This window comes from Dipodomys merriami, unplaced genomic scaffold (genome assembly GCF_024711535.1).
Source record: "Dipodomys merriami isolate MVZ:Mamm:240054 unplaced genomic scaffold, mDipMer1.0.p SCAF_249, whole genome shotgun sequence".
Classification (NCBI taxonomy): Eukaryota; Metazoa; Chordata; class Mammalia; order Rodentia; family Heteromyidae; genus Dipodomys; species Dipodomys merriami.
Window position 1 is genome coordinate 1,692,101 of NW_027203926.1, and position 16,650 is coordinate 1,708,750.

Genomic DNA, 16,650 nt, shown 5'->3' on the forward strand with positions numbered 1-16,650 from the left:
CAGCTTGTCAACACTGTTATCAATAGTAGTAATATTGATGATTAGAACTTGTCTCTGTGAGACCCTCAGAAGATTCTGCCATTGGATTTTGTGGCAAGAATATGCCTGTATGACTGGCAAAATATGTTTTTATTGTCAAGGTGATATACAGAGGGGTTACAGTTACATAAGTAAGGTAATAAGTATATTCTTGTCAAACTTGTTATCCCCTGACAAAATATTTTTTTAAAAAACAGCTTGATTCTATTTTAGGTTCTGTTACAAATTTACTGAGGGATCTTAGGTAAGGTACTTGAATCTTTGAGTTCATGCTGAGTAAGGAAGATTTGAAGAATCAGGAATGAATTTTTTTATCCCAGTGGAATTTACAATCTATAGGGAAAAAAATAACACTGTAGAGCAATGTACTACTGCTGTTGAGGCCTTACAGGGAGGTCCATAACGGTAAGAGGGCTTTACTTTTCTTGGGCCACAGAAGGAATGGGAAGGTGGCAAGATTGCCTATTGATCATACTAAGGAACCGATCATCTAGGGCAAGTACATATTAGTGGGAGTCCAAGTACATGTGTGAACCTGTTCCTTCCTACAGAAAGGCTCAGCTGGGTTATAGTATATTTGACCGATGTTGCTTTTTCATCACGTATAATTTACTAAATTGATATATTCCTTCAGATTAGTGGAACATTTCAAGTGGCCATTCCACCAGTTTTGCTTGGGTATACTTGGAGTAAAACGTATATACCTCCTAAAGAAGATTGCAGTGGGCAGAATTTAAAAGAGAGTACCTTCTTAAATATTTTTGCTACCATTGAACCTCAGATATATGTCACATATAATCTAACCCTAAATAAGGTAGGTTTTATATTAAATTATTTTTAAACAAGTCATCAAAGAAGTATAAATTATTTTAAAACTAACAGTTTCAAAGCTGGCAAAAATAAACAGATTTCCTTGACATTTCTCTGGGGGCACAATATAGAACAATGTCAAAGACTTTAAATTTGATTCTAGTTTTCAGATCAGATGGATGTTTTGCACAGAGCAGAGATTTTTAAAAAGAACTGTAAGACAGCATTTCCCAACCGAAGAATCATAACTACTGTTTTTAATGATGAAGGGATACAGATCTTAGTAACAAGATATATCAAGGCATTAAATCCACCTCAACAACTTCTGGATATATTTCTTCATGACTCTAATGCAACACTTGTACGTTATAAGTATTTGTAATAGTTTCATTGTGGTTAAAATATATCTGTAAGGAATCATATCTACCTTTTGTTGATTTAGGATCAATCTAGTCAATTGGCTGTCCTCAGACTAATTATATTATTCTAAAACTATAAAGTTCCCTTAGCTGTACTCTTTAAACTAAAATCAAAAGTCCTAATCTAGGCCTTTTATTATACTCTGATTTCCCATCATTGGTTTCTTCTTCCTTATGTGTACTAACACCTAATATCCCAAGAGACAACAATGATCTCAGATTTATTTCAGTGATTACCTTTATCTTTAAAAAAAAATCCCAGCTCCTTTGCTGCTTGTTAAGGATTATGATATATATTATATATGCTAATATATGTATATATACAATATAGCATATATTTAACCGGGTAGAAGGTCAAAATAGTACATAATAGTAGCTCTTATACATCAATTAAAATGCTAATGAGTTATCTGTGTTGACTTACTATCTACAATATTTGTGTCCTATCCTCCTTTCTTATGTTTGAGTCCTTGTCTACAGCACTTGAGGAGGAAAATGTTTATATTACAATTTCTGTTGTTTGAGAACATAGGCTGTATCTCTATGTCCCTTTGTAGCAGCTTATAATGAAAAGAATTCTAGCTGGGCGCCAATGGCTCATGCCTGTAATCCTAGCTACTCAGGAGGCTGACATCTGAGAATCGCGGTTCAAAGCCAGCCCACGCAATAAAATCCTTGAGACTCTTATCTCGAATTAACCACCAGAAAACCAGAAGTGGTGCTGTAGCTCAAGTGATAGAGCACTCACCTTGAGCTTAAGAGCTGAGGGACAGCGTCCAAGCCCAGAGTTCAAGCCCCATGACCAACACACAAAAAAAAAAAGAAAAAGAAAAAGAATTCTGAAAGATTTTAAACCTAAAAACAAATCAAATTCTTACAATTCTGCTACAATTTTCTACCTTTTAAAGCAATTATAAAGTACATGTTTAAAGTTGATGTATTTTGGGAATGTTTGTTTTAATAATTTATAACACAATATACTGGTTAACATGAACTCCCTGGAGTCAGGCCATCTGGGCCAGTCCCCAGAGACCACATTAGTGGTGAGTGACTCTGGTCAAATCTTAACTCTGTTCTTTCTGTAAAAGTAGAACAATAGTTGCTACTTTATAGCTTTTAGTACAAACTAAATGAGAAAATGCTTGTAAAACACTCTATTTTAATGTTGGACACTCAATAAATGTTAGTTAATATTATTCTAGGATCTCATTGCACGGTTTGTATCTCTGATTCCGTTTATGCCTGATACATCAGATGAAAATGATGGTTTGGATATATGGATGACCTCAGAGGTAATAAATTACATTTTATAGTTGAAACATATGTTACTTCTTATTTGTGAAGCACTATATATGCATTTATGTAGTACTTTATTTTGTGAAATGTTAAAATATTTGATAATTTTATGTATTATTTTCAGCTCTTTTGGTATTGGTGGAAATAATTCATTAAAACTAAAATTATTTTCAATATTCCAAGTGGAAACTCATGAATACTTTGATTCAATGGGAGTTTCAGGAGCATAATATTATGGTATTCTCCAGAGAGCAGTATGACTAGTCACTGTGGAACTGGCCAGAATCTGACACCTTAGCCAAAAACCATCACTTCCCAAAGGCTTTCCCTACTTTCCCCTCATCTGAAGCAAAGGGCTCATACAGCAGTGCTTTTCCTTAGTACTGGGATAAAGTTATCTATAGACTGGTTGCCAAATAAAACACAGTATACAGTACTTGGAACATACTTATTTGTCTGAAATTCAAGTTTAACTGGATATATATATATATGTATATATTTATATATATATATATATGAAATCTTATAACCTAGTTGTAGCACTTCTTCCATTCCACCTTAAATTATATTTAGTTGATTATATATAGACTCTATACTTACATCTTGTATACATACCCTGTTGTGATATTTCCCTTGAAGGCAGATGAAAACTTGTTTCTTATTTATTTTATGTTTAAATCTATTCAGTAGCAAGTATTCAATAAATTTTCACCTGGAAAATACAAATAGGATGGGAGCCCAAGAGGGGGGACATTTTCATTTAGAACTGATAGCCCTGGCTTGTACTTATCTAGATTTTTATTTGAAATATTGAAGTTTGAATGCAAGGCTTTGCACTTGCTAGGCAAGAGCTCTACTACTTACCCACCGATCCAGTCCAACTTGTCTAGAATGGTTTGAGGGGCTGGATTTGAGCTAAAATGGATTTAAAGATCAGAGTTTACCTAATAATAAGTCACCTGCCCTGTCTCCTGCTAAGTGGGACAAATAGTTTTATTCCATAATCCAGAGATTCAAAGCTGGTAGAACTCAAGAAGGTATTATTTGGTCTAAACTCCCCTTCTGAGATTCTTTAAGCAGAATGAGTCCAAGGATATTACGATATTGAAGAACTTTGTAAGAAGCTGAGCTAATAATAAAATAATTCAGACATACTTGCCCCCAAACTACACACACACACACACACACACACACACACACACACACACACACACACACACACACACACACACACACACACACACACACACACACACACACACGCTAGCACTGCAGGTATGAATGAACCACCACACTTGGTGCTTTTCTTTTCTTTTTTTCCATATGGAGGTTTGAACTTAGAGCCTCATTCTCTACCACTTGAGCCACTACCAACACCACTCTGCCAGCACTGGAAATATTTTCAACAGAAGCCAGAAATCTAGCAGGGTTTTGTTGGTGTTATTGTTGCTGTTGTTTAATGAAAACCAGTCTAGGGGCCAAACTACATACCTGTAAACTAGAATTAGGTGATAGGTCACAAAGATTGCCACTTCTGCACCCTTCTCTCATGCTATACAGCCTTACTAGGCACCTGGTATTTGATTATTTGCATGCAGATCATGAGTTCAGTTTATTCAATTGAAGCTTCAATTATTCTTCCTGATTAGACTCCAATTCAGATCTCCTCTTCTCCTGAATTGAGTACTGTGTTGAGGACAGAAGGTAGTTCCACTGCCCGAAGTGTCACTTTTCCAAAATGTTATGTGTTTTCATGTACCAGCTGTATGCCCCTTCATTTCCAGACACTTATTTCCTAAGCAACTGGATATAATTGTCTGCTTGCTATATCCTTATAAAGTATCCCATAATAAAGATGTCTTATATCCTAGCAAAGCCAGAGCTTTCTGCTTTGTTGTCATCTTAACCACCTGATAAAAACAAGAGTGTTTGGAAGAGAGTATAAGGATACTGAATCCATTGGATGCTTGCATCACTCCATCTCCTTTTCCCCTTTTAAAATATTCTTCTCTTTTTGTTTTGTACTAGCGTTGCATCAATTTGGCAATTGGAAATAAGGAAGAACACGCTATACTTCTCTGTAATTTCTTTCTATATTTTGGAAAGGAGGCATTGGTCCTCCTGGGAACCTCAGTTTTAGAAGTAAGTACTGGAATAATGTGAGCAAAACTAAACCAGAGTTCAACTGTAAAAGCCTTAGGCCCCAAATTTCTGTTTTTTTTCACAAAGCTCATTAGGGAAGTTTATGGTCACACCATTAATAGTTGATTCATCAAAAGTTATACAATACAAGGGAAAATTTGGGGTTTTGTTCTTTATAAAACAGCACTTAAAGCACTGGTACTATTGTGGGATTACCAAGAATATCAAATTACCTAGCAGGTATAAGATACAGTATCTCTTCTGCAAGTAAGCAATGCATGGTGGGAGAAGAGGGTGTAGCATTAGTGATGGTGTATGGTAGCTATGTTAGTTACAGTGAAGCTGTGATGGCTGTTACCTTCCAGCATCACCACCACCATCATTTTATTTCTAATATTCTAATTTAAGATCTTTAATCAACACTTCTCATTTTCCATTTATTGGGCTTTAATCTTGTAAGAGTAAGTCAGAAACGTGTGTTTTACCTAAATGAAAACCTTACAAATGAATATATGTACTTCTGAATTCATACCTCCAATAAATAATGTCCTTTCTGTAATATTTCTAGCCCCATCAGAAATATATTAACTAAGTATCAACAATTCAAGTTTCTGTATGGTTTTTGGTATAACCATTATATTCTGTTGGCATTTTATATTTTTATTTCTACATTCCATTGGCATAGCTTATTATTTCTGTGTCAAGTGAGTTAATTTTTTTTAAATGCCTATGGTTGCTGGGTCGCAGTGGCTCATGCCTGTAATCCTAGCTACTCAGGAGGCTGAGATCTGAGGATCATGGTTCAAAGCCAGCCTGGGCAGGAAAGTCTAAGAAACTCTTTTTTGGGGGGTCCGGTCGCTGGGCCTGAACTCTGGGCCTGGGCACTGTCCCTGAGCTCTTCAGCTCAAGGCTAGTGCTCTACCACTTGAGCCACAGCACCACCTCCAGCTTTTTTTTTTTCTTTTTGCTTATGTGGTGCTGAGGAATGGAACCCAGGGCCTCAGGCATGCAAGGCAAGCACTCTACCACTGAGCTACTTTCCCAGCCCTGAAACTCTTAACTCTAATAAACCACCAGAAAACTGGAAGTGGCGCTGTAACTCAAGTGGCAGAGCACTCACCTTGAGCTCAAGAGCTGAGGGACAGCGCCCAGGCCAAGTTCAAGCCCCATGACTGACAAAAAAAAAAGCCTATGGTTAACTTCAGATAAAATGCCCTGTAAATATTTGCCATATTTGTAAGTGTCACTCAGGTGTAGTATATATTTCAGCAAATATATGGCATTTGTAATGATTCCATTAGAGACAGACATACAGCTACACAAGACTCGGCTGTGTAGTTGAGGCGAAGCTTCCTCTTTACTAGACAGAAGACAAACACGGTAATAAAGAGTAAGAACTTCAAAGCTAAGAAGCCAAAGCTACAAAGTAATGTTTGAGGCACAGTTAATAGGCTTAAAACACATCAGGTGCCACCTTCTGGCCCTATGATGTCAGCTGTGTTTGCTCCTCTAAGCCCCAGTTATGGCCTCACAGAATGGAATCATGCTACTATCTGTTGTCCTAGACAAGGCCTTTAACCTTTGATCTGAAAAGTAAGTATAGTAATCATTCCAGCTTTACATAATTGAAATCAAACTTAAGTGAGATGAAATCAGTGTGAATTCTTAGCCCAGGACCTGTCAAATATACCCAATAAATGTTTAATATTCTTATTGCTTTCTTTGCTACAAAAGTTTTGCACTACAAAAGTAGGTGTTGAACAAGATAATAGTGACATAATTACTTTATATTCTTCCAGTGGCTTCCTGTATACTTTTCTATATACTTTTCTCTAATTCCAAATCTGATTCTTGAATTTAATTTAGTGGCTTTTTAGGTTCTTTAATGTTTCTAACAGAGCTTTAAGCCAGTTTCTACTCCTAGTCCTAATGTATATTAAATCCAAAATGGTGCTATTGTACATAGCACCTTTGTGTGAATTTGACAAAATGCTTCTACCTCTGAATACTTTAGTACTGTCTGTTGGGAAGTTTTCGTAATAGACTTACTTTGCTAGAATAACAAAATCGCAATCAGAGCACACCTTGCAAGACCGCACAGTGTGGCACTGGCTCATACATTATCTCATCTGTATCCCTGCTAACCTGGCCCAGATGATTTCCAGACCTTGGAGTTGTATTTTCGTTCTTGCTTTCCTTTTTAAAAAAAGTAAGTCTTAAAAAACTTTAAAAAGTATAATCATTACATTATAGTTCCTATATAATGAAGTTAAACATCAAAAATGACCTTAAACTTTTTTCTTTATACAGGGACATGTGGCTTATGTATTAACTCAAGAAACTGATGAGTATTTGCTTTGGAATCCATCAACTGGGCAATGTCATAAGCAGCTTGATCCATTTTGTACCTTACAGAGTGTGGATTGCTTGTTCAATGATAAGAATGTAAGTATATGAGAGACAATCTTATTTTGAAGCACCACCTTAAGTCCCCCAGGCGGCACATTAGAATCACCTGAGAACTTTAGAGGCGCAGGTGTTCAATATGTCCCTGGCATACAAGGATTAAGCATTCTGATTCTTGAAGTTCTTCCAGGAGAGTCCATAGAACCTCTAAGGTTGAGAATCAGTAAGACAGACCTAAGATCACAAAACTCTGTAATCTCTCCATCTTCTGCCTCAAACTCTGTTTTTGCCATTTCGTTGGGCAGTAAGACTGTAATTTTGCTCCATCCTTACCAGACATAAACCTTGTGTTGTCATGGACCTAAACTGACTTTATATTAATGTTTTAATAGGTTTGGTTTAATATTCAACATAATAATACACCAATGGCTGTACATTTTGACTATTCAAAAGAAATTTTCTGGAAACAGTTGCTTCCAAAAAACTTTCAAGGAACAAAAGCACAAAGTGTACAGGTAAAATGTCATTTTTCAAGTGTGTCTGTATACAGCTACCATTCTGTCTAATATTTATTGCTTATAACAATTTCTGTTATGGTTTATAGTTGATAATTTATCAAATTATTTAGTAGTGATCATAAAAAGTGTTAGGTTACTTTAGCTCCTTCTTCCACAGAAGAGTTGGGGGAAAAATGTGTTATCTAAAATGTGAATTTAGACTTTAAAATAGAATTTAAAATTTTTTCTACATAAAACAGCACAAAGATCTGGATACTAGTAGCTTACACCTGTAATCCTAGCTACTCAGGAGGCTGAGATCTGAGGATCATGGTTCAAAGCCAGCCCAGGCAGGAAAGTCCATGAGACTCTTATCTCCAGTAAACCACTAGAAAACTGGAAGTGGTACTGTGGCTCAAGCAGTAGAGCGCTCACTTTGATCTGAAGAGCACAGGGACAGAGTTCAAGTCCCACAGCCGACAAAAAAAAAAAATACTTAAAGAACTTCAATGGAAGCTGTTGGCAAATAGGGGGATAGAGGGAAAGGAAAGAGAAACAAACTGTTGGGGGAAGTTTATTAGCAGGAAGAGCAGGCTAAGTAGGTGGATGAAAGAGGTTGAATACAATGGAAATAGACTATTTGTACCTATAAAAATAGAACAAAGAAACCTTGAGAAGAGAGGAAGAGGGAAAGTAATAGAGGGAGTGAGATTGATTGGAATACATTATAAACATGTAGAAAGATAACAATGAAATTCTCCTCCCCTATAACTAATGTAAGCTTATAAAATTTTTCATCATAAAGCATAGCATGTAATACTAGCAATAATTAACTCTGACCTTGTTCTACACTTATGGTGATGATGAAGTATAAAAATTGAATGGTGGGCTGGGAAGGTGGCTCAGTGGTAGAGCACTTGCTTTGCATGCCTGAGGCCCTGGGTTCCATTCCTCAGCACCACATAAGCAAAAAGAAAAAAGCCGGAAGTGGCACTGTGGCTCAAGTGGTAGAGCGCTAGCCTTGAGCTGAAGAGCTGAGGGACAGCGCCCAGGCCCAGAGTTCAGGCCCCCACGACTGTACCCCCCCCAAAAAAATTGAGTGGTAGAGTGCTTGCTTAGCATGCATGAAGTCCTGGATCTGATCCCTTAGTACCAGGACTGCCCCAGGACTGGCAAAATAATTTTTTTTTTAATGACAAAGAGAAATACTTATCTGGGCACCAAACCAGGGTAGTTTTCTCATTGAATAGAAACAGGACAGAAATAGCAGTGAGTGAGACTGAAGTGAGAATGACAGCAAGGTCTGCGAATGTTTCAGAAAGTCCAGGAGCCAGAACATACAGCACTTTTTGAAGCCAGGGACTATAATGGGGTTTCTATCCCCTACTTTTGAAAGAAGATAGGAAGGAGATCCCTTGGACACTCATTGCTTTCTTGGGACTTAGGAGACAGGACATTAGGAGCTGACCTAATCCCTAAATGGCCAGGAGATCTGTGTCACTTTGGGAATTACTCACAATACCATGTCTATGGCTGCTTCTGGATTGAAAGCCATAATAATGTAGTAGAGTGCAGGCAACTGCGAAGTCCACATATTTGAAGCTAAAAGCCCAGGGTGGAAGAGAAGTGGGGAAAGAGAGAAATAAATAGAAAATCAGACAAAGAACAATTCATAGAAGCAAAAACTCAAATGTTTAAACTCACAATAAGGGAAATATTTAATTTAAAACAATGAAACACCATTTCACACTCATAGAATTGGCAAAAAGGTGTATTCCTACCCTATATTGTCAACAGCAGAGAAAGGATGGGAGTGTAAATTACTAAACACTGTAGAAAGTGATATATGGAAAAGTTGGAAATGCTCAACCTTCAATAAACTAATTCAAGTGCCTAGGCATATTCCCAGAGTAACATGAGCAAGAATGAACCATGAAGCAATGAACCATGTTCATTGTAGAGCTGCTTGAAATTGCAAGAGATTGGAAACAATACATTCATGGAAAAATTGGTATGTAAGTTGTGAAGTACCCATAAAACAAATTTTTCTATAGCAGTATAAAAACATGTTTTCAATGTATGTAGTAGTTCTTGACATAAATTCTTCTGAGGATAGAACCCATACATCAGTAGGTTTTCAAGCTCCTTGTATGATTCCAGTGTGCAGTCAGTCAATGTTGAAAACCACTGAACTGGAGCCATGCATATCAATAAGAATGAATATACAAAAAGTAATGTTAAATAAAATAAATATGTGAAATTATAGATGCAAAACAATCATTTATATGAAGTTTGAAACTCTGTGTGCCTCTGTGTGTGTGTGTGCACATGCACGCTTGCACACACACTTATAGTGGCATTTATGGGAATGGTAAATACCAAATTCAGATTAGGAGTTACCTTTGGAAAGAGAAAAAAAAAAGAATGAAATCAGGAAGCAGTTAAAGCTGTCTACAGTGTCTCACCTCTTTTCTAAAAATTCTCAGCTACTCAGAAGTAACAGATCGGGAGGATTATGAGTCAAGGTCAGCTTTAAGTACCTTCAACAAAGTAGTAAGACTCCACTCAGCTAACAAGCTGAGAGTGACAGTATACATCTGTAATTTTAGTTACATAGTAAGTAAGGAAAATCACAATCTAAGACTGGCCCTGGACAAGTACATGAGATCCTCTCTGAAAACAAACAAACAAAAGCTGAGGCATGACTCAAGCGGTTGAGTACCCACCTAGCAAACTGAGGCCCTAAGTTCAAACCCCAGTACCACTAAAAATAAATATAGAACGCAGTGTTTAGATATAATAGGTGATGTCCATTACATTATTCTCTATGTTTGTCTGTAACTTGAAGGCACTTCACAATATCAAAAAGAATTCATAGTAGTTATGGAAGGAATCTTAAAAAGTACCAAAGTAGATACAGCAAAGAGTTTGTTTCCACTTCAATGGGTTTTTTTTTCTACTAAGAAATAACTACTATTCATTCAATTTCTTGTCCATGCTCTTAAACATTATCAATGAAGGGCAAGCATTTATATATTTTTATATTTCCTGTTTGAAACATTTTAAACAAAAGGAAACATGCTTATCTCTCCTGAGCAAACAGCATTTACAGCCCTTAGCTCATGCTTTGCTGTTCTCATCCCACATCTGTGGTTGAAACATTGCTGCCTCCTCAGAAGAGAACAATTTAAAGATGAAGTTTGTGTTTGCTTAGTGCACAGTTATCCTTGTTCATTCAGGCTAAACTTATTGATCTCATGCTGTGAGCCAGTGCTTTTTTGTAGGTGTAGCCAGCACAAGGAGAAAGTCATATCTGGGTTTTTGGAACTTAGGTTCCAAAGGAGGAAACAGAAAAAATCAGTGATTGCAATGAGAGTGCTATTACTGAAGAAAGGAATGAGCTTTAGGAACACACTGCAGGAGGACCTAAGGGAGGGAGTGGCAGGGGCTTCTAGGAAAAGTAGCCTCTCATTGAGTGAGGAACTCATACAGATAAAAAGAGAGTGAAAGGGAAGAGAATGGCCCAAGCAGAAACTGGAAACAAAAGATCGGAGGATCTGCAGTGGCAAGATGTCTTTAAGTTGCTGATAGACCAGGTTGACCGCACCCAGGGAGTGAGCAAGGATGAATAAGTGTCCTGGGAAGAGTTTGGAACTTCCATCTACAGGTTAGTCTCACACCAACATCATTAAGGGCTACCACGATCAAATTTGGATTGTGTGTGTGTGTGTGTGTGTGTGTGTGTGTGTGTGTGTGCGCGCATGTGCGTGTGTGCATGTGTGTGTACCAATACTGGGACCTGAACTTAGGGTCTAGGTCCTGTCCTTATTGGTTCAGGGACAATGCTCTACCACTTGAGCAACAGCTCCACTTCCAGCTTTTTTTTTTGTCGGTCCACCATGGGGCTTGAACTCTGGGATTGGGCACTGTCCCTCAGCTCTTCAGCTCAAGGCAAGCCCTCTACCACTTGAGCCACAGAGCCACTTCCAGTTTCTAGTGGTTTACTGGAGATAAGAGTCTCATAGACTTTCTTGCCCAGGCTGGCTTTGAACCATGATCCTCAGATCTCAGCCTCCTGAGTATATAGGATTACAGGCATGAGCCACCAATGACCAGCTTATTACTTCCAGCTTTTTTTGTGGTTAATTGGAGATAAGAATCTCACAAACTTTCCTGATTTTATTTTAAAAGCCTCTCTGACTGAGGGTAGAAACTAACCCTCTGCCAAGTTGCATCTATAAGTAGGAAATGCATTGCTGTGTGTGATTTGTATCTCTGGTGATTTCTTTCCTGTGGGTAATGGCTCTAGATCTCTTGCCCTGACACATTCATGGCAGAATAAACCACTATCTAGAGTGAACAGTGTTGTACACGATTGAGAATGGAAGTCTCAGTGTGCTTTCTGAGCATGCAGCCATCCAGGCTGGGGCTAATAAGAAACCCTCTTAAAATTTTGAGGGACATGTTCTCCTGGGAAGACTTTTTCTTTCCAGAAAAGTAAGACAAACATTCCATAAACAGGAAGTTTATGTTGATTTAGTAAAGTCAACATACCCAGGACTCATTTTCAAGCCTGAAGGTGCTAGCTAGTCCCTTGTAGGGATAGAGGATAGACAGTACTCAATGAAACCAATCGGAGAACTCAGTCTACCCATTCTGTCTGGGAGAAGTGCTGGCTCCTGGAGTTTATACTTCTCTTGTCTCTTGTTATGCTCTGCCACATTCTGAAGTGCAGAAACACCAACACCCTGGGCCTAAAGCTGTTCTCTAATCTAGTGAATTTGCCAACAATAACAGGCATCAGAATCACCCTGGGGGACTTGTTTAGAAGGTGGGAGTAGGAGGATCATGGTTCAAGTCCAACCTGTGCAAAAAGTTAGGAAGACCCCATCTCAGCAAGCAAGCTAGATATGATGGTTACACCTGTCATCCCAGTTAGGTGAGAGGCATAGATAAGAGGCTGGCCCTGGGCAAAAACACTAAACTCTTCTATTTGGAAAAAAAAATCAAAAATGAAAAAGGGTTATACTGTGACTCAGCTGTTAGATCTCCTGCCTGACAACCAAGAGGCCTTGAGTTTAAACCCCAGGAGAGAGAGAATGAGAGAAGGTGTATGTGGGGGAGGGCGGGAGGTAGAAGAGATCACGCAAGCAGTGATCTCCATTTTACCTGAGAGTTTGCATCTGTGCCTTGAGAGAATGGCCTGGGTCCCTCAATCCTAGACTTCAAGCATGACTGTTATCTAAAAATGGCATCTCTAGAATCTTTCCTAACTTTCAGATGTCTTCATTTTAGCCTGAGGAACTAATTTACTCTGATACTAACAAAAACATGGTAGAAGACCTAAGGAACAGGTAAAGTATTCTTTTTGTGAATCTCTTGTTCAGTCACCTTTCAGTCTTGTAACTCAGGCTTCCAAAATACCCATTAGATTCAGCAGTATAAGTATGGAAAGGAAGATTGCAGTGGTTAGCTCAATTGAACCATCTGCCTCTTGGTACAAACTTTGAAAAGGACCCCCCCCCCCCTACCATCCAAGGGCATCCCCCTGAAAGGATACTCTAAAGTTACCTCTGGGTAGGTCGTTGGGAAAATAGAGGAGAACAGAAAAGGAATAGTCCGGACTCAATCCTCAACAGGAGAGGACTGTTTATTGAGGAACAGTGATTTGGACATTGAGGAACATAGATTTGGAAGTTGTACAAGGGACTGGATTTTGGAGTGTGCTTATATAGGGCTTAACAAGGAAACAGAGAATAAAAAATGGGCTATGATCACCTTGGGATCTAGGGTGATGTCTTTGGCCAGGCCCATGACTGGAAGCTAGGTTGTGGGGGTTATTGTCTCCTGGGGGTCAAGGTCAGAATGACCTGCCTGATGACAAGCACCTGAGCACACACTTGTGCTTTGCTTGACACAAGGGAATAAGGCAGGACTCAATCCTTCATAGGTAGTGATTGGAAATTCTCAAGATAGATGCCTGTTGAGCCCCTTGTGATCATGGCAATATAGTAGCTAAAATTTCCTGAAAGTATGTGCCACAGAGGCATGGTTAAAAACCTCCCACCCAGGTGGGTGCCAGCAATATTGTCACTTCTGGTGATGTCCCATGTCCCCAAATACATACACTCAATGCCTTAATCTCAAGCTCACAGACTTTGTAGTAGGCTTCCTTCCACTCCCAAAGAGAATCTTCTGGGTCTGACTGCCTGTGGCAACTCATGTTTACACAGATGGCCAGCATGTCCCCTCCCCCACAGCCCCACTCCTTATTTTCCAAGTCTTCACCAAGAGAGAGAGAGAGAGAGAGAGAGAGAGAGAGAGAGAGAGAGAGAGAGAGAGAGAGAGAGAGAGAGAGAGAGAGAGAGAGAGAGAGAGAAATGCAGTAGGAAAATTGTCGCCGATTTCTGGTTTTCATCAGAATTGCTTCTAGAACTATTTAAAAATACCATTCCATACTGGGTGCTTATGGCTCATGAAATTAATCCTAGCTACACAGGAGACTGAGACCTGGAGGATAGCAGCACAAAGCCAATCTAGCCAGAAAAGTCTGCTAGAATCCATCTCCAACTAACCAGCAAAAATGCCAGATGAGATGTGGCTCAAGTAATAAGTGTTAGTCATGAGCAACCCCACACACACACAAAAGTGCAAAGTCCTGAATTCAAGTCCTAGTACCAGCACATACTCACACATGCACATGCACACACAAGAGACAGACAGACAGACAGGACACTTGGGAGGTAGGGGGAGGGAGAGAAGGGGATGCCAGATAAAAGCTTAAAGTCATGCAGAAATCTTCAAGGCATTCATGACCTGGCTGCCTTATTACTTCTCTGACTTTATTTCTTCTATTTTTCTCCTAATTACTCAAAAGGTAGAGTTTAGGAGGATCCTAATTTGAAGCCAGCCCAGACAAAAAAAAAAAAGTTTATGAGACCCTCATCTCAATTAATAAAAAAATGGGTGGGTGTGGTGGTGCATGTCTATGATCTGAACTATATGGGAAGTGTGAATAGGAGTATCATGTTCTAACCAGCCTAGACATAAAAGTAAAATCTTATTTGAAAAGTAAGGAAAGTAAAAGGCCTGGGAATATAGGCCAAGGTGTCAATCATCTGCCTAGCCCTGAATTTAAACCCTAGTAAGTCAAATAAATAAATATACCCAGCTGGTATCTGCTTAGATGCAGGAAGGCAGAAAGGGATGTGCTTTAGAGACTCCAGGAAGCCTTGTCTTCTTGAGCCAACCAAGGAGCCTGAATCTCCCTGACTTGATTAATATGAATGGTGGCAGACAACTGTTACTACAGTGTGTTATTTCCTCCTATGTCTAAGAAGCATTGTTACACTTGAAGTGACAAAACATCACATTTACTAAGTGAGTTGCAATTTGTCACAACATCTTTGCATTCTCACCTTAGGATTGAAAGAACTCTAAAATGCAAAATGATGGAATGGCGTCCTAAATACCCAACACGTTGGAACCGACAATGTATTTCTATTTTGCGCCAAATCCTTCCAAAGTTGGAACTTGGCACAGGAAGTTTTGTTGCATCTGAAAAAGAGAGTGAATTTGAAAGATTGCTACAATTTTATTGGGTTTGTATTTGATTAATATATTTTTTAAAATATGAGACAAGTATCTGACATTTGCTTTGGCTCACTGGCTGCCATTCTATGATCTGAGCCATGCCGCCAACCCCATGATTGATATATATTAATAACATTTGTTTTTATCAGTGTTGTAAATTGGTAACTGAGAGCAATCTAAAACATCTCTGAAATCTTTTTCTCTTGATTCTGGAGGATAGATTCTTTAGCATTAAGCTTCATTTACTTATAGGTCAAATACTTACTTGCACGTGTAGCAAGCAGCTATCTATGATCAGGACTACATTACATGACATTTTCTTGGAACCAATTGTATGTTCTATGGTGTATGAGCTACAGACTTTGGAAAGAGATGGAGATGCATAGAAGGAAACCAACCTGCAATGGAAAAAATGAAAAATGGTCTCTAGAAATAGGTTGGACTCTCTGTTCTTGGTTCTGGGCAAGAGGTGTCCAGGCAGGCTCCAAAATCTTCCATATGCAAATAATTCTCAATTTGTACATTTGACACCACTCTCTTATCTCCCCTCTGATAGTCAACAGCCCAGTGACATCTTGGATAATAAAAAGCATCTCAAATTCAGCAAGGCCATAAACAAATATGGTGGGCAGTTGATATTTTGTTAGGTTCTTCCTTTTTTTCTCCTATCACACCCCCAATACCAAGCATCATTTTACCTCTCATTCCCTAGTAACTGTGCCAGTGCAGTTTTAAAAACGAAGTCAGCTTTCCAAGAGTGAGACTCCTCTCCACCATCCAGTAGGATAGCTGTCTCCTAGTGGAGCTCTCTGAGAAGAGGAGATTAGGGTTCTGTTGGGAGTTCAGTGCTTTCGTTACCATGGAAGAATCTGAAGACACCATTTATTTATTTTTTGGGAGGGAGGGGCTGGTCGTGGGGCCTGAACTCTGGGTCTGGGCACCGTCCCTCAGCTCTTCAGCTCAAGGCTAGTGCTCTACCACTTTGAGCCACAGTGCCACTTCCGGCTATTTTCTTTTTGCTTATGTGGTGCTGAGGAATCGAACCCAGGGCCTCCTCATGCATGCAAGGCAAGCATTCTACCACTGAGCCACCTTCCCAGCCCTGAAGACATCATTTATAAATAAGGAAGAAGTTGTTTTTTTATTTTGGTTTTGTTTGTTAATAGAATCTTGGGGTAGACAGATAAGAAAAACAAATATAAGTCAAGGTGTTGAATATGGAGTTCCTATATAAAGTTATCTGACTATTAATACATAATTGACAATAATAAACCTAGACTGAGTCCTGTAGCCTGTGTTCAAATCCTGCTTTAACTAATCAATAGCTTTGACCTGGGGTAAGTTATCCAACTGCTGTATACCTTCTATTTCACTGAATAACAAGGATAAAATAGTGATCTATTTTGTGATTGTGGTGAGGATTAGGTGAGTTAATACTGCAGTCTAGT

At 38.8% G+C, this 16,650-nt stretch overlaps 1 protein-coding gene across 1 annotated transcript in view; it reads left to right on the plus strand.

The window, feature by feature from the left end:
- LOC138836087 (protein CC2D2B-like) overlaps window positions 1-16,650 on the plus strand; it is a 99,499-nt gene that overhangs the window by 80,729 nt on the left and 2,120 nt on the right. Inside the window, exons 26-33 of the mRNA XM_070034576.1 lie at window positions 674-853; window positions 1,013-1,210; window positions 2,471-2,560; window positions 4,593-4,706; window positions 7,017-7,151; window positions 7,505-7,627; window positions 12,905-12,963; window positions 15,033-15,210. Of these exons, the coding sequence (XP_069890677.1) occupies window positions 674-853; window positions 1,013-1,210; window positions 2,471-2,560; window positions 4,593-4,706; window positions 7,017-7,151; window positions 7,505-7,627; window positions 12,905-12,963; window positions 15,033-15,210 (1,077 nt within the window). The remainder of the gene's footprint in view (window positions 1-673; window positions 854-1,012; window positions 1,211-2,470; window positions 2,561-4,592; window positions 4,707-7,016; window positions 7,152-7,504; window positions 7,628-12,904; window positions 12,964-15,032; window positions 15,211-16,650) is intronic.